Source organism: Ptychodera flava, chromosome 13 (genome assembly GCF_041260155.1).
Source record: "Ptychodera flava strain L36383 chromosome 13, AS_Pfla_20210202, whole genome shotgun sequence".
In the NCBI taxonomy this organism is placed as follows: Eukaryota; Metazoa; Hemichordata; class Enteropneusta; family Ptychoderidae; genus Ptychodera; species Ptychodera flava.
This window is the reverse complement of record NC_091940.1, coordinates 37,343,635-37,363,234: the sequence shown is the minus strand read 5'-3', so window position 1 is coordinate 37,363,234 and position 19,600 is coordinate 37,343,635. Positions and strand designations below refer to the sequence as shown.

Genomic DNA, 19,600 nt, shown 5'->3' with positions numbered 1-19,600 from the left:
ACTAACATAGATTTTCAAAACGTCCTTAATTGGTGTACTGCAAATAAGCTTACAATTAATGCAGAGAAAACAAATTACATGGTAATTAAAACATCCCGTAAACAAATGCATCTAACAGGCAGTATTGAAATTAGTGGACGTTAATTGCAAAGGGTCTCCTTGCCAACTTACCTTGGTATTTTAATCGACAAAGACTTCAACTGGCAGCCTCATATTAAGAATGTTGTTAAATCTATCTCCCCAAAGGTTGGCATTATCTCACAGATAAGGCATTATGTCCCTAAAAATATACTTATTTTACTGTATAATTCACTGATCCTTCCACACATAAACTATTGTATTGAAATTTGGGAAAACACATTTACGACCTCCTTAGAACCGATTTTTTTACTACAAAAAAAAGATAGTCCGTCTCATAAGTTTCTCTGGTTTCCATGCCTCAAGCGCGCCTTTATTTAAAAACTTGGTATTTTAGACTATGTAAATTTCATACTTGCATGTTTGTTTTTGATTTGTTACATGGCCATTTTGCCCACTATGTAAATCACTATTTAGATTCAATACCCAACGATTACCCTACCCGCTTTTCCAAACAAGACAATTTTTATGTACCTAGAGTAAATCTGACACAAAGTAAACATGGCGTAAAATACGCAGCTACCTACCACTGGAATTCGCTCCCATGCGATATCAAAAGTATTTCAAGTAGAAATGTATTTAAAAACGCTGAAAGCTTACCTTCTAGACCATTGATAAATATGTGTACGATTTTCTTGAACATGATATTTTTATGCCTTTATTGTAAACATGTAAAAGAGCCTGAGATTTCACTTCAGTTGTCTCCTTTTGCACAGCAAATGTTTTACGTTTTCACCATGTACATACAAATTTGCCATCCAACACAGTTACGTATAACTATCTGTCTGTATATTTTTGTTAGGGACACGGACTTGACTAGTTCCTTGAGAACTATTTCTGTGACCCTCACCAGATTTAAGATTACTTTTGTCTTCTCTTTCGCACATGTATATATTTTGTCTACATATATCTGGTGAAAAATAAAATTCACTTCACTTCAAAAAATATTGGCAAATCTCATTATTTCACCGGTTCACATGACAATTTGCATTAAAATTGGACCAAATATGCTTTCTTAGCGCTATATTTCTTAAAAAATAACACGTTCAGCGCGGTATCTTTATCGGACAACCTTATTTTTAATCAATAAATGCAAATAAGAATTACCAATTGGATAAAATGCTAAATTGGTGTTTCATGGAATTATCTTTGGTCAGCCCGGTATGAAGATATTTCTGAGTCAAAGAGAATGCTCTTCAGTCAGTACTTCAAATTGTAGTTTAGGATACACTGTCATGCATTACTCCAAATGAGTTGAACTGAAAATATCATGAAATAAACAGTGCAAAAACATGTTTACATATGTACAGTTTATTTCAATAAGTTACGTTCGTAAATGAAAGCCAATAGAATTTCATCTGATTAAACAAATGACCGAAAAATACGGATGGTGGAAGATACCACTACATGACAAAAAATAACATAGATAATAATGACAATAAAAATAAAACATGCAACAGCACACAAACATTAAATCCAATAATATGTTGTGAAAATATTGTTTCAAAACCGAGGTTGTGTAGGGAGTGGCTTATTTTCGGAAAGAGCAACATGTGTCGTTTTTTCTTATCCTTCACACTTGTTTTGTTTGTATAACACGATTGGAACTAATTAGGGATAATTGGATGGTGAAGTAATGCCGATTTAATCTACAAATATAATCTCATCTGCTTTCTTTTTACATTCCACACGTGCTTTTTATGAGTAATTTGCAATATTGCAACATTCAGCTATACGGCACCTAACACTTTTGAGAAATTTGAAAAATATGAAAATCCAATTATCCCAAATTAAATCCAATCATGTATGCAGTTCTCATAATTTTATCTGGTCCAGACAATAAACACAGAATTATGCAAATAAAAACAAGCCACACCAGGTTGATTTTCCAGACTTCAGAAATTGCTGAACCCATGTGCATATATCGTTTCACCAACATTGACGGTCTTCATACTTTCTGGCACGTACCTCTTTCATTTTCAGCGCACCATCCGACATCAACTTTTCTGTCAGCATCATTTGGAAAGTTCGAGAAAACTGTGAATGCAGTGTCCCCTGTTTTACATCCATACAACATAATTTAAGGTAGTATGCCTCGAAATTGAAAGACTAAAACTTTTCCTCAGACTTTACATATATACTTTACAGAATGATGGACTCAAAATGGTAGACCACAAAAGTACTGTAAGAGGTTGAGAGTCCGGATATCTATACCAGAGCTTTGAAAAGTTTGTTATTCGCTACTGTTAATTACTCATTGAGTGAGTCTAAGCACATGTAATCGGTTTTGATAAGATACTGCGGTCGCTAACATGGACTATCAAAGTACTGCCTCGTTCTTCAGGTCTTGTCTACCCAAGTTGAAAAAACTACTTTGTCTGATTGCGCCACCACCGATGGAACTATATCACTTTTGTTTTCATTAAAAAACATGAACATCGTGTTCGTTTGTTTACCATGCCGCTTCGCGGCGCCGGCTGCAAACCATAAGAGCGCTCAGAAGCATTTCTTTATTGTAAAATTAGTGCTTGTCTGAGGTTTAAGTGAAGGATGAATAATAAGTACAAACACAGCCCTAAATTAGACTTTTATTGAAATATACCATAGCTTAGCTTAGCGCCCTCTACCGGAAACGGGCTTCATTGTTATACGAGTGTTCTGCAGTTTTTGAATGTTCAAACTTGGTATACACATCCTCGCCGTCGTGAGAGTTCCTAATCTAATATACATGTAGTAACAAATCGTTAAAACATAGTTTGGAGTCACAACCTAAAACCACGGAATTATGGCCAGCCTTCTCACTACCATATTAAATACACACTATTTTAAATCCTTGAGTAATGAGCACGTTGAAGATATTGAAAGCTGAGCAAGAATGTAATAATGATTTTAATACTACCTTATAATGTGTTTAAATTGACATCTCAAAAAATCACTTCACGTATTTCATCAGGGTAAAAGGAATGTCAAAGTATGTTAATTCCATTCAAAACAAAAAGAGGAAGGTAGCCTCTGTTGCATCTATTTCGTTAGATTTTAAAATTAACTCCATCGCGTATTGTAAAACGCGCAGAGAAGTGAACAATAACAGCAGTAACATAATATTGCTTATGATGATGATCCGATTACTATGACGATGATGTTGACAGTGATGGTATAATTGTCAAAAATTGATATTTCGACAGTTGGAGAATCAATCAGCTAATCACCTTTACCATCTTGTGTCGAAAATATTACATATCGTGTGAATAGATGTAAATTTGTATGGAAATAAAGAGCGGTGGGAAATGGAAAAAAATGCCATTATGCTAGTCCACCTGTAACAGACACTGAGTCATAGATGGACAAACGTTTGAAATTAAATATTCATAGTTTGGTGCTTGTGGATGGATAAACAACAAAATAATTATAAATATTTAGTGGTGTCCTAAAGGACAGCTTAAAAAAACACTTTCGTTAATCTTGTGTGCAACAGTCGTACTTGGAAAAAGAAAATAGATTTCCCTAGAAGAATAGTTTTGGGAGGGCAGTACACAACAAGATCATAAATCCTACTTTTGCAACACTTTGTGACTTTTTTACTATGCCTCTTAGTTTCCCCACACTTTACCGTCAAAGCACAGCTAATATTAGTCGCAATCGAAGGTGTTCACAGAGTATGACAATAATATTACTCTGTGGACACCTTCGATTTCGCCACATCGAGCGGCCTTGTTATGCGCTGAAAAGTACAATACATAGTTTATGTATTTCTGCCACGAGCTTATCCCTGTTCTATTTCTAACACAAGTATTTGACCCCTATGACCTCTACTGCATTGTTACAAATATCGATTGACAAGTGACGTATAAACAGAGCCAACAAAACCGCTGAATAAATAATCCTGACGCAATGCAAAGGACCATTCTTACATAAGTGAGTACATTCTTAACTTGCAGCGCGTTGAAGCGAGGCGTGTTGAGCGATCATGAAGAATAAAAAGTTTTCGACAAGGCTAATTGTGAACTTTTGAAAATTTAAAACAGCTGTTACTATGAAACTGACAGGTGATATATACACAGAGTTTAGTTTCTTGCAGACAGTCAAAGAGCAGTGTGGAGAAAATATCCTGTCTTCATCGCTGCCGGTGATTCGAGATCAGCTGTGCGCAAAGCTTGTTTCGATTTAAGTTAACCATAGTGTATGAATAATATATAGGTCTGACTTACTAAAATACCTGGGACTATCGTTCATCGATAGGAAGATACGGTAGCGACGAGTCATGGTTACCGATCGGCTGCATGACCAGAAAGTCTTACGTTCATAGGTGAAAATAACACAATTGTACACAATATAGACTAATTAGGCGTTCACAATACTATTACATGTAAATAGACCGTCGACGTTTCTGACAGCTGAGGTTAAATCCCGGGCAATGTTTGATTAACTTTAAAACTACAAGCTTGAATTTATTATAGATATACTTCTTTCAGTCATGCCGTTCCACACAAATCGAAATATGTCAAGTCGATTTCACTATAGTTTTCTTTTTAATCGTCAGTAAGCAAAATGCAAGCTATAATGGAAAGCCTTTTAAATAAAGTAACAATAGTGTGTTAACATATCGAATACGTGTTTACGTCACGCAATCTACGGCACGCTATTGGTCACAGCACTCACTCTATACACACACTGTCTGAAACGAGTAGCTCGTCATTCATTGGACGTTTCCAAGCTTATTTATGAATGCAATGACTAATTTATTTTGAAAGGGCAGTGGGTATTATTATCGCACCTCTGTACCTGTGTATGCAAGGCCGTTAAAACAGCGTCCCGGGCATTTCAGCGTCACTTAGCTTGCATAGTTGTGATCGATTGTTGCTGGCGAGTACCAGGTAGGTATCTGCTTACGTTATCTTGGTCAATGTTGATATTTGTTCTTGTGGATTGCATAGTGACAGGAGAGTTAACTTGTTACCAAACATGTGTAGTAGAATCCAGGGAGAAGTGGCAGCCGAAATTTGGCCTAAAATCCCCAAATCAGCAAATACTGTCTTCTCATTGAGCTAGGGAAAGGTTCGGGCCCAAGATGACCGTCACACTTGAAATACTTCGGAACCCAACTTACAGTACATATTGTACACTTAACATGGTGAAGGCATTCATTTTTGGAAGCAGCCTTCACAGTTGCGATCGAGATAACCCGTACACACAGGAAAACACATTTTAGGGCGGGTGGAAAAATCACCCGATTCCCTGCAATTCACAAGGAAGTCTGACATGCTTATGGAAGCGATTGTATCGATCAATTCTAGTAATTAGTATATATATATATATATAATATATATATATATATATATATATATATATATTCACCCGTATATGGATGGCAAGTTGTTGATTCAGTTCTCATATCTGAAGCATTATTTACCCTTAATAAGCTTAACCTGGTTCCACTGTCGAGCTCAGCTGGGATACAGTTCAACCTGTATGTGCTATGCTATATATTATTTGGCGTTTATCTCCTCTCAAAGTCCCAAATAATTCTGTGGCAATGTGTCAAGCGATGTTGGTAATGCGGTGTTCATAAAAATGTTATCAAATTATGAATATTTGGATTTACCGTGGAAAGGAATTTCACTTCAGGATGTAAACACCATCCGTTGCATGGAAACCGAAAGCAGCCATAAATGTTTAGCATTAACATCATGTAGATGGGAAAGCTTGGGTGGGTTTTCAATCATGAAGTCTGATTGGCCATTCTTCAAAATATATGTCGCACGATAAAACATGTAAAACGACAGATGGAGGAGTTGTGAACCGTAAAATTTGTCCGAGACGTTCGCCCCACTGTTCAGAAAATTAATTATGTTCAGCAGGTTTACGTGTTTATATCTACTGGTAGGGGCGTATCTTTTCTTTCGACCGAGCCTAATTTGAGTGCAGCTTTCCACTTAACAATGGAATACTCGCCTCGCCCAGAAATACTGGGGCCGTATGAGCAAGGCTTTATGTTCACATTTAATGACTATCAATCGATGGTTTTTGTGTAAAACAGCTGGCAACGGAAGCTATCACAGAATCGCTCGAGTACGTGTGTGTCTCGGCGTCCGTGACCGCGCCCCCTATCGGTTTACCTGGAACATATATTTGGGTTCAATTGAGGTCACTGTATTTCGAAAGAAATTTGTCAAGGGAAGCACACAGAGGTCGTTCATCGCCTTGGAAACAGAAAGACAAACTATGTAATGACACTTAAATATTTATAGTAACCGTCTATCATGGTCCAAAATGTTTAGAAAAATAACGAGTGATGTAATTGCAGTCAAAGTACATTTATGGCGTTGGCCACATTTCACAATTACTGTCATTATCCAATGGTTGAGGTCAGAGCTCAAAGCAATCCACAGACTCAACATTGTCACACGATTGATCACGGGTATTAAAACTCAGTACTTCCTCCCAAGCCTCTGAGAATATCCAGGAGCAGAGAGCCCATAAATAATTAACATAAAATAACTTTGTTGCTATGCTTCACAAGGGATTCTGCATTGGTCTTAATTTTTTAACATTTATCATTTCGATTATAATTGGTGGCAAATAAGTATTTATGAGTACAGTAACAACAAGCATCTAACAATGTTACTGATCATTTGTCTTTACATAAAATGATACTGGCAACAATTGTCACACACTTATATGCTGACTTATATCAATGCATACTTCTATATCCACACAAAGGAGAATGTTAATTAAAGGCAGACTTGTGATGTTCGTTTCACAATTCTTCCCTCAAAACAAGTGGACTGGTACTGCATGTCACTTGTGTTTGAACTTCTCCCACTGCCTTGGTGTCTGGTTCATATTTGAATATGATAATGTCAACATGCATATTTTGTTGCAGTGTTTTTGTTGAAGCCGGTACCCCAGCAAAATGTTATTAGGGTTCCCCAGTCATTTTACCAGGGTTCCCCTTGGTATATCACTGCAATCAGATTAGGGGACAGCAGAAATGTTACCGGGATTAGCAAATTATTTAACAATCTTCCAGAACCTTAGCAAAAACGTGTGTTGCAAGCAGTGAGATTTTGAAAGTGCATTTATCAATACAAACAGACACTTAGTAAACAAGCGGAATCATATAACACATTATTTCTGCACAGAATGTGGAGAAGATTGAATCCATAGCGAACAGAAAAAAAAAATCGATACACAATTAAAGAAACAGGGAAATATTACCAAAGTATTGTTGGTCGCTAGGCAATGCTTTGTTCAGGCACATTTATTTTGTACAACATCTCACACAATGCAACCACTTTTCTGATATGACTGTAAAGTATTTTTCTTCAAAGCGACTGAAATAAAGTTTGTAAATACACAAAAATATACACATTAGATTAACTCATTCATCTTTTTTCCTAGGTTTGCTGTCAAGACATCATCATGAGTAAAAGCTTACAAGACGTGTTCAAGGAGTACTGCAGCTTTGGCAAGGGAGCCAAAGGAGCTAGTGAGTTAGACAACAAGAATTGGTCAAAGCTGTGTAAAGACAAAGGTCTGATTGACAAGAAACTCAACACAACAGAAGTGGATATGATCTTCACCAGATGCAAGTAAGTTAGTCCACTGAATAATTATAAAAAAATGAGAATCAAAGATATTTAACACACATATAACCATTTCCCCACCACGGTTTTGACCAAAGCTATTGTTATCAATAGTAAGTATTGACAAGTGTACAGGGAATTGTGGTGGAACAGGGAACGATGTCCAAAACAGTATTGGCAAAGCAAAATAAAATCAGAGCCCCTCATCAAGTAAAAGTTGGAATTTTTTTGAAATGGTCAAACTGAGGGTACATGATAACCAAGAGGAGCAAGCAAGGGCATTTCCCTTCTCCCAGATAACTTTCTAAGTTATTTCTAAGGGAAATGCCCTTGCTTGCTCCTCTTGGAAAAAGGGACATATGTTACTTTATCAGCTTTATGGAGGTTTGCAAGCAATTGCAAAATCACTCAGTGAAAAAACACCTTGTTATTGAATTGTAATGAACAGGAAATTTCCGTTTTCACAGCATTACTAAATTCTTCACCAGAAGTGAACTCTTTTGAGAGTTACGCATTCCAACGCTGTTTTCCTTCAACCTATATTTTACTAATGGTCTTTTCCACACTAACAGGGCAAAGGGTGGCCGAACACTTACCTTTGCTCAGTTTGAAATGGCAATCAAACAGGCTGCAAAGGCAAAGTATGGCAGTGACAGTGATGAAAACGTACAGAAGGTCAAGGATAAAGTGTGTGGTGGTGGTGGACCAGCAACTGCTGGAGCAACGGTGAGTAACTCAGGAGATATTACAAATTGATCTCAGTATCAAAGTTAATGGAATTGCTATGTGCTGTTCTGGGATATGTGGAAAATGGGTTGAAAGATTTTTTATTGTATTGCACTACGGAATCTGATGATGTGTGATATGTGTGGTGTCACTGACAAATTATATCCAGGTTATAATGAAATAATGTATAGTGTGTGTGACAGTTGTTTGGTGCCCGTTGATGAGATGCAGTGTTGAATAATTTGTGTTGTGAAGATGTGATGGTTCAACATTTAGTCCAGTGATGTTGTGTGATGGTAATATGATCTGATGTAAACAGGTGATTCAATAAAAGTTCAGTGTGGTACAGTGTTTGGGTAATGTCAGATGATTCAATATTTGACTATGCAGGAATTTCATTTGATCATGCCATGTCATGTCATGTGTTTTGCATATATAATCAAAATTTAAAGATATTAGAGGATTTCATTATATATGATGAATGGCTATAAAAAAGAGCTCAGTTTGTACATAATCATAATTTACCCAAACTTCCCTCTCCTTATGTTGTTTCATCACTCATTTAGGAAAGATTGTTGATAAACTTAAGAGTTATTACACAATCATTAATGTTGAAAATTTATGCCTATGCACATGTTAGTGGTCATAGCACTGGCAATCAGTAGTTGATACATTTCATTATTAGCATTGGACACTTTCATTGCCAATGGCAAAAGACATAATTCACAGTATGAAATCTACAATTGATACTATTTCACCTTACAGAAAGCTGTGAAGGCTGGAGGTGTGGACAGGCTGACCGACACCAGCAAATACACCGGCGCTCATAAGGAGAGGTTTGATGAATCTGGTAAAGGCAAAGGCATGGAGGGGCGTGTCGACAAAGCTGACACTTCTGGTTATGTGGGCAATTATAAGGGTGAAGGAACATACGACAAAAAATAAACAGACTTGAAGAAAGGACATAATGAATCTATCCTGGCCCAATAGTTGTCACTGATGACATCGGTTTGATGTCACTATCTTTTTTGTCAAGTCAGGAAGGCCAATAGCACTGAAATTGATGATGGGCTTGAAATGATATTCCACATTCTGATTTCTTGAATGAATGCAGATTTTCTTCTTTCCTTTAATGGTTCTTGCACTGATTAAATTGATGTGTTTTTGAAATGTATGGATTTTTTCCCTGTATTTAATAATAGATTTGTTATGTATATGAATGATTTTGAACCAAAAATATAGTATTTTTGTCTTTTTAAAGTTGATAACCATCCACCGTCCTTTAAAAATTTGCAAAAAATTCTGTGTCACTTTTATGTGCATAGCAGTGTTTGTATTTGAGTTTTTATGTTTATGTTTCTAGATTTGCTTTGCTTTCTTATTTGATATCAGTGAACAGTGATGTTGAACAAACTGACCACAATGACAAATCTTTGTGGTTTAATCCACAGGTGATATTGTTTTCTCTGACAAAGTAATAGTAGTATTGCCATGTTAGAAAGATTGGTTGTATATCACATCCATATTTATACGCATGACTAATTTCAATAGTACCACGGTATATATAAAATCTTGCTGCAGTTATTAAGGTACAATGCCTCTTGGGAGATTCTCACATTTGTCCAATACTTTTCTGGTCTACCACTTGAAAAGTTCTTGGTGTCAGTAAAGTTTTTAACATCTTTTTTAAAAATGAAAATTTAATTTTTCCCAGCGGAGTTAACACAGGAATGGTGGCTATTTTGAATATCAATATCAATTTCAAATTCCATTTTTGAGGCGCATACTACCAGAACTCCTCAACTGCAATTGACAGTCGTCCCATGTACCAAAAATATAGTGAACATGTTAGATCTCACAAGAATTTTCTGGCTTTCAACATGTAAAGTTATTCTACATAGCGCCAGAAGTGTCTGTCAGTCAAGGTACTAGAAGGGTTAACAACAATTGTTGTATTTCCTATTGCATTGACTGTGAAAATAATTGTCCTATTGCATGGTCTGTGAAAATAATTGTCCTATTGCATTGTCTGTGAAAATAATTGAAACACAAGTCAGATAGTTATCTTCAGTTTAACAGTTATTAGTAATCTGACACATACATTTGAAACAATCTTTTCATTAGATTTTATACAATTGCTTGATTTCAACCTTGTGTTTGACACAACAAATGCCTGTTTCATGGTGTCTGTTTAATGTTTTCAGTACTGTTATGCTACGTCAGTCAATGTGCTTCAATGTTGCTGCTGTTCTTTCTTGTGGTATTGCAAATAAATTCTCACCACAAAAAAAAGTTGGATGTTAATCATTTTGAACTTTAAAGTTATGCTACACTATAAATAATTTCTCTTGGTAGGATCCATGAGGTATATTAACCTTGGTATTAACCCTTTGCACCCTGACCCCCTGGTACTCTATGACGTCATCGGACATTTATGTCTGAGCCGGGTTCAAAGGGTTAAAATGTGTCCTTGGCCTACAACATGGTAAATCGCTCATTCTTAGTATAGTATCCGGAAATCTTGAAAATTATTTTAAAGCAACTGGATATTTCTAAATGACATACCCACATAAACACTCTTAATAGTCACTAAAAAGTCATTGACAATGACATAGTCCCCACTTGTAATAGGAGTATTAGTCTTGAGGGGGCAGGGAAATGAGGTCATTAAGAAGTATCACTAAAGTGTATATGTTCAGATCTATGGACACATAGGTCTATGTCATTGTTCCAATTTGAAACAAGAGGCATGTCTAAGTTATGGTTCTAAATCGGGAAAAAAGATCAAACCTCTAGCTGTATTGGCCAGCCAAGAAATACATATGTGCATAATAAATGAGGTACAAGATGTGACATCTTAAGGTCTATTATCCTATCAAAATTGAAGCGTAAAGAACTTGTGATTACTGAGTTATGCATATATATGCATATTCAAGGTCTAAGGTCATCAAGGTCACGTGACATTTTGAAAAAAAACATTGTATTGCTAAGTAATCCATATATGCCAAAATTCAGACCTCTAGCTCTATTGGCTTGCCCACAATTATATATGGGCATAATTAACGAGGTAAAGCATGTGTTGTCATAAGGTCTCCCATCCTACTAAATATAAAGGACATAGCACAGGTGGTTACTTATTTATTGACATAATCGTGTATTTAGGTAAAAGGTCACCGAGGTCACATGACATTTTGTCAAAAAATTTCTATCCTATAGTCTATCCCTATATACTAAAAATCATACATTTACCTGTATTGGCTTGTTCAAAATTAGATATGCACATAATGAATCAGGTACAATATGTGGCGTCATAAGGTGTCCCATCATACCAAATATGAAGGGTGTAGCACTTGTGGTTCCTGAGTTATGGACAAATATGTATATTTGGGGTCAAAGGTCACCGAGGTCACGTGACATTTTGTCAAAAAAATTGTATTGCTAAGTTATCCCTACATACCAAAAATCAGACCTCTAGCTCTATTGGCTCGCTCAAAATTAGATATGCACATAATTAATGAGGAACAATATGTGGCGTCATAAGGTGTCCCATCATACCAAATATGAAGGGTGTAGCACTTGTGGTTACTGAGTTATGGACAAATATGTATATTTGAGGTCAAAGGTCACCAAGGTCACGTGACATTTTGTCAAAAAAATTTTAAGTTATGCCTATAACCCAAAATCAGACCTCTAGCTCTATTCGCTCACTCAAAATTAGATATGTGCATAATTAATGGGTACAATATGTGGCGTCATAAGTTGTCCCATCATACCAAATATGAAGGGTGTAGCATTTGTGGTTACTGAGTTTTGGACAAATATGTATATTTGAGGTCAAAGGTCATTGAGGTCACATTACATTTTTTCAAAATAATTGTATTGCTAAGTTATCCCTATATACCAAAAATCAGACCTCTAGCTCTATTGGCTCGCTCAAAATTACATATGCGCATAATTAACGAGGTACAATATGTGGCGTCATAAGGTGTCCCATCATACCAAATATGAAGAGTGTAGCACTTGTGGTTACTGAGTTATGGACAAATATGTATATTTGAGGTCAAAGGTCATTGAGATCACTTGACATTTTGTCAAAAAATTGTATTGCTAAGTTATCCCTACATACCAAAAATCAGACCTCTAGCTCTATTGGCTCGCTCAAAATTAGATATGCACATAATTAACGAGGTACAATATGTGGCGTCATAAGGTGTCCCATCATACCAAATATGAAGAGTGTAGCACTTGTGGTTACTGAGTTATGGACAAATATGTATATTTGAGGTCAAAGGTCATTGAGATCACTTGACATTTTGTCAAAAAAATTGTATTGCTAAGTTATCCCTACATACCAAAAATCAGACCTCTGGCTCTATTGGCTCGCTCAAAATTAGATATGCACATAATTAATGAGGTACAATATGTGGTGTCATAAGGTGTCCCATCATACCAAATATGAAGGGTGTAGCATTAGTGATTACTGAGTTATGGACAAATATGTATATTTGAGGTTAAAGGTCACCAAGGTCACGTGACATTTTGTCATAAAAATTGTATTGCTAAGTTATCCATATATACCAAAAATCAGACCTCTAGCTCTATTGGCTCGCTCAAAATTAGATATGCACATAATTAATGAGGTACAATATGTGGCGTCATAGGGTGTCCCATCATACCATATATGAAAGGTTTACCACTTGTGGTTACTGAGTTATGGACAAATATGTATATTCGAGGTCAAAGGTCACCAAGGTCACATGACTTTGTCAAAGTGTCTGAGATATCTGCGTGAACGGATGGACTCACGGACTGACATGACCCAATCTATGAGCCCCCTGGACTTTATCTGTGGGGACTAAAAACTGTGTCACTGCATCCTTTTTGCAATATGAATACGATGAGAAACTAAATTTTTATTTATCTTGGCCTTATACATGGGAGCCTATGTACTGCCTTATACATGGGAGTCTATGGACTGCCTTATACATGGGAGTCTATGGAGGTGAAAACTAGTGTGAAAATCTCAGTAATACTTATGGGTCGCCTGTGCTTATACATGGGAATCTATGGACTGCCTTATACATGGGGGTCTATGGAGGTGAAAACTAGTGTCAAAATCTCAGTAATACTTTATGGGTCGCCTGTGCTTATACATGGGAGTCTATGGACTGCCTTATACATGGGGGGTCTATGGAGGTGAAAACTAAAAAGTCCTCTAACATGGCCAAATTTGATCGCATTGTGAAACAAATCGACGTGCATCTGTATGAGGTAGGGTACTATCCTTGAACCAAGTTTGAACAAAATCGCTCCAGGCGTCTATGAGATATCTGGGTGAACGGACGGACGCACAGACGCACGCACGCACACACGGACGGACGCACGCACGCACGGACATGACCCAAACCATAAGTCCCCCGGACGGTGTCCGTGGGGACTAAAAAGCATCTTGCCAGGAGGCAAGGTATCAAATTGTCTTCAAGTATTCAAGACCTGTCCTGTTATGGCAATTACAGTCAAAGCCTTCTCAAAGTAGAATCTTCCTGGTGATGTTGATTGATCCTACACATGCATATGAACTGCAAATTCAAGTCACAATACAAGTATAACCTCTATTTTCAATACTCATTTCAACAAGTCATTGTCAATGACATAGTCTCCACATGGTCAATGAATTTGGAAACCATTGACAGAAATGATGGTGAAGTGATATTGGTTGACGGATATCTGGAAAATGGTAAAGAAAACGTTGTATTGGTGTGTACTCTATGTGCAGTTGATGTCTGATGTATGAATGGAATTACTCAGCTACATTTGAGAAATAGGTGTGCGATCAATGGTTGCAATGTGGTTACTAAAGACAAATATATTTCCTTATTTTGCGAGCTAAACCAGCGACATCAATCGGTGCTTTAGTAAACTACCAAAAAAGTCTATGCTTTGACTCGCAGCGGTTCTGTTGCGATGACCCTTGACCCAAGCGCCTTCAATGGACACCACAGCACCACTGTGATATCACAGCTATGTGGTTACATGAAGTCTGTGTTGGTTTCTGATAAAGATGGATATGGGTGGTTAGATTTAGAAGTCCTTCACATGGAATATGTCTGTAGGTATTGTAAATGTTTCTAAATTGTTGACCTGGCAATGAATGAAGCTCACTTTTATACTCAAAAGAGTAAAATGTGACTTGGCTTGAAAGTACTGTGCACAAAAGGAAATACAGGGCTGCTAATTATATTTGTCAATGTAACAGCTTTATCGAAAATGGATTCAGTGCATATATATGACATAAGTAATCCATGTACCAAGTTTGAAAGAAACCGCGATAGGCATCTCTGAGAAATTTGTATGAATGGATGCACTGGACACACAGAGAGTTCCCCCCACCCCCAAACTTTGTCCGTGGGGACTAAAAAGAGACACCTCCTATGTTCTCAATAATGGCCTTTATACTAATCATGAATACAGTACATTTGCTTCCAACTTTTTACAATTCATCACTGTGCCTTCTAACTTTCAAGACTCCAGTACTTCTTTGAGTCAATTCCGTGCAATCCGTGGATTTCTCCAAACTTTCTTGAGTTATCTACCATACAAAGAATATTCTGAGTCATAGAGAAGCCTGGCTTTCAGTCTGTGGTACTTCAAATTGGCATTGAGGATACACTGCCATGCAGTATAATTTGACGTGAAAATATCAAGGAACAAACAATGTAAAAACATTTTTATATAAATAGCAGTTTATTTCAATAAATTAAATTCATAAATCACAGTCGATATAATTTCATCTAATTATGATAAAATAAATAACTGGGAAAAAATTGGATGGAGGGGATATCACTACATGACACACATAATATAGATAATGAAAACAAAAACTGAAACATGCATTCCTGAAAACTAAACATACAACACACAAACATAAAATCAAATAATATGTGGAGTAAAGATTGTTTGAAAACAGATGATGTGAAGAAACTGGCTGATTTATGAAATCACCGTGTGTCAATGCCCGTTCTTGTTTTGTTTGTATTTCTGTATGTAATTCTGAACACAGAATTGTGTAAAAACCAACCACACCAGGTTTTTTTTGCTAGAAATTTGCTACATTCATGTCACAGCATACAGTCCTAAATAAACAGAAAAAAAAAAATTGTTCAGCATTAGCAGACCACTAGAAATGACTGATTTTCATCATACAGACAGTGGACACAGTACACCTGATCACTGACATACTGTGGCACTGAAACTCTGTTTTCAATTATATGGTTAGATCAATACATGGGGAAGGGGTGCTACTATGGGTAAACTATATCAGATGGATAATTGAGGTCTGATACTTGACAGGGTCAATTGATAGAACAGTCCAAGTAATTTAAGCCTGCATATACAGCAAAACAGCACAGTCCAAGTAAGAAAGCCTACGCATACAGCAATACAGTACAGTCCAAGTGCAGTAACTTAAACCTACATGTACAGCAACACATTACAGTGTTTGAAAAGCACCATCAATAAGTCAAAGGTCACAGTGCTAATTGAAAGAAAGAGTCATTCAGATGAAATTAGTTCAAGTCAATGCACAATCATAACATAGGTGCATATTACTGAGTTCACTAATAGTGACAATATTGACATATCAAACAGAAAGAGAGATATTTACGTAACATAATGATGTAAAATTATTAAGAAAAGATCTGGAATACTTATGGCACAGTGTATAATGGATACATGAAATAATTGAAATCTGATCAGTGTTGCCGTAAAGAGTCATTATCAGTCTCTCTTACCCTCCCTTCCCCCCCTCTCTCTCATCTCTTCAATTTTCCATTTTACCAATAGACTGTTACACCTGTTGGTTGTGTTTCATTTACCCTGGATCTGCAGTTGATGACAGCATTGATAATCTACCGGAACTTCACTGTATTAATTAATCATAGAGTCATGAACTGCAAAATGATTGGACATAGTCATCACAATACTGATATCATTAAAAGTTGAGGAAAATTCTCACATTAATGATAATAGACTCATGGTGAAAAGAAAAATGGATGGATTCATTGAAAGATGTAGCAAATGCACAGTGTAAGTTCACTGACTTGTAAAGATCTGGCAAATAATAGAACACTAAAAAGTATTCACACTTCGATAAGTAGAAGCAAAATGAAATTACTTATGAAGACAATTGCTTTATTTCAACCCCAGGGCTATGGTATCACCCACAGTCCTAAGGGACTGTGTATCACATCGTCACTTTAAGTAGTGTGGGTGGACACACGTACAGCAGAATGGGGAGTGTACATGTAAGTGAAACTAGTCAGGATCTTCTATTGACAAAAAACAAGGTGATATTATTGACAAAAAACATGATATTATTGACAGCATATCTCATTTAAACAGGAAAATATTCATCATTCACACTGGAAGAACTGTATTTTATCAATTAATGCACAGTTGTTTAAATCCTTTGTTAAGTATTTCGGGGTCAAACTCATTCATTTCATAAAAAATGACCTAGTTACATATTTCTCTGAATGATATCAAAATATGATAAAATTATTACCTGTCAGCAAAATTTAATGAATCAGATTAATAGGTACTTCACAATGAAGAGACAGGATATTATTTCATTTGCAATTACAGAGATACGCTAACTTCATTTAAATATTAAATTGACAGAATGGAGTCCTACCATTTCTAATGGAATTTCAAATTGTTGAGGATATTTTTGCTTTGCATGAGGCAGTATCAGCTTCCTGAACTTTGAAAAACAGAGCAATGTACTCTGTGAGTGAAACGCTGATGTTCGTGAACAAACTACAAAATGATTTCAGGATTATATCCACATTCCTGGTTAAAAATACCCAACAACACAAACAACAGAGAACAGAGTACCCAGTTGTTCAATGGGGCTAAAAGTCAATCACCCTAAAAATATCACATTTTTTGTAGCATGGGTTGTTTGTTGATATGGTAACTAGCAGACACAAATACATCAGTTGTCAATTGTGTTATCTACATGCATGATTTGAGGGTCGATAGCCTTTGTGTACATTGATTCACCTTCTACTGGCCAAGGTGGTTAATAAAACAATTTATAGCATTCTGTCGTCATGATGATAGCCTCTTGAAGGAGTAAAATGTTATGTCTGCATTGATGTGTACATGGATTATTAATGTGACAGATACACTACCAAAGAACAACAGTTGATATCAGGAAAATCTTACCACATCATTGTACTAATCCTGGCATTGAAAAAACAATGGCTATTTTCCTCAACAAATGTAAGACTACTATTTAGTTGCACAAAGCATGTAGGAACATGATCTGAGCATGGTTCAATGGAGTTTACTACTTCACCACTTGATATTTCACGCCAAATGAAATTCCTAACCCCAGTTGGCTGGCATCAAGGCATTTATACAGTGGGTGTGGCCCATTTTCACGTCTGACCTTCGAGTCAGTCGGGCTACAATATAAAAATAGAGCACTGCTTTCTGTTGTTGTATCCTTACTCAAAGGTAGCAATCCAGTCAAAAAACGTTGTGACACGTCAAGGTGCAAGGCTTTTGTTGGAATGGAGAGATGGCAAACACCGTAAGCCACAAATACTAATAACCTGTGACTGCAGACAATTCTGCTCAAAGAGAACCAAATACAAACATGATAGAGTCACACTGAAAAGAACATTTTGAAAAGCTTGCCTCACTGCAATCATCATGAATATTTCATGGCAGTTCTTAAATCCTTGATTTATTGAGTCAAATAGTGGTTGGAAGGAAGAGGTCAACTACAGGTCAGGGGCTGATGTGATTTCTAGTAGTGTACAAGTCTAATTGATGACTATTTGATAAATTATTGATTGCAATTTTGCCCTTTTCCAGATTTCTACATTAATTTCAGCCAATCAGTTCTTGTTATTTTATAAACACAGGGTTCCTGACAATACTATTGAAACATTTGGAATTTACAAATGTTTTAATGTATGGAAATATATATGATATTAAAGCCAGTCGTGTAATGAAGACAAACACTTTATGTTTGTAACCATGAAAAACCAGTGGCAAAAGAATGCATTGTTAATTTATATCAATTTGTTTTTGAGTGAAATATACACATTTTTTAGGTAGTTGTAACTTGCCTTAAGTGGGCTGACTGTTTTGACAAGTCAGGACAAGCATACTATCCCATCATGTATTCACACAGGTGATCAAACATACCCATGTAACCATACCTGAGACAAATTTATGATATAACTTTGCACGAGAGGGACAGAAGTGTCATTATTTTTGAGTGTGACATTTGGTCTGAAGAATGGCAGAGTTTCTAAGACCAGCCAGACTACAAGGTACATCAACACCTTTATATTGTACAACGTTTATATTTTACAACATTCAAATATTTGCAGAGAAGAATGTTTTTCATTTTATCAGTGCACGTTCCGAATCCAGTATAAGACCGGGATTTACAACTTTGCATACCGGGGTTTGACAGCTGAAATAGACCAGCAGATGTAATAATGAAAACTAAACAAGAAATAAAAAACACTGATGTAAATGAGGCTAGTGATATTGGAGGGGCACAAAATCTTTTCACAAGGACATATATTAAGTCTTTCATGAATCAAACAGCCCTTCAAGGATTAGACCACATTGACTATTGTTGGTATGTTTTTGTTCAGTCCAAAAGGCTAGGTTAAACCACTAGCAGTAGCTCAGAAAGTCTGGGTACAAAGGTGAAACCAAGCTATCAAATCAGTTATTTGCTTTGCAGGTATGTGAATTGGACACTTGGCTACCCTTTGCCTGTTGTATTTTGATTTTAAAGCTTCCACTACAATGACACAAATATCCAACACCTGACAGGGATGAGTTATTGCATTCACAAGACTGTACTAAATGACCTTAAACGACACACTTTCAATCAGAATTTCTAAATGAGGTTGAAAATGTTTCAACAGAAATTGTCAAAAACTGCTGAAATTAAAGTCATTTTCTGAAATGTTTAACAGAGCAAGAGGACTGCATGTACGTGTACAGTCTAGCTTACATTTCTGGCTGTCAATAAATTTTGTACGTAAGCATGTCTAATGTCTGGCATTCTGTTTTCATAGCTCAGTGACTTGAGGCCTGGCGGGGAATTTCTACAA

At 36.4% G+C, this 19,600-nt stretch overlaps 1 protein-coding gene across 1 annotated transcript; it reads left to right on the top strand.

Annotated features, from left to right (window-relative positions):
- Positions 1 to 4,787: 4,787 nt before the first annotated feature.
- LOC139148363 (tubulin polymerization-promoting protein family member 2-like) lies at positions 4,788 to 10,742 on the top strand. The gene is made up of 4 exons (XM_070719769.1): positions 4,788 to 5,012; positions 7,540 to 7,730; positions 8,297 to 8,450; positions 9,216 to 10,742. Exons 2-4 carry the CDS (start codon positions 7,561 to 7,563, stop codon positions 9,393 to 9,395), a joined length of 504 nt encoding a protein of 167 aa, XP_070575870.1. The 5' UTR covers positions 4,788 to 5,012; positions 7,540 to 7,560; the 3' UTR covers positions 9,396 to 10,742.
- The last annotated feature ends 8,858 nt before the right edge of the window (positions 10,743 to 19,600 follow it).

What these genes read in the sequence shown, in the direction of transcription:
- LOC139148363 (XM_070719769.1), top strand. Translation starts at nt 7,561, where the DNA reads ATGAGTAAAAGCTTACAAGACGTGTTCAAGGAGTACTGCAGCTTTGGC. An exon ending in ATGATCTTCACCAGATGCAA is followed by an intron (nt 7,731 to 8,296) that starts GTAAGTTAGTCC and finishes CCACACTAACAG; the next exon opens with GGCAAAGGGTGGCCGAACAC. An exon ending in CAGCAACTGCTGGAGCAACG is followed by an intron (nt 8,451 to 9,215) that starts GTGAGTAACTCA and finishes TTCACCTTACAG; the next exon opens with AAAGCTGTGAAGGCTGGAGG.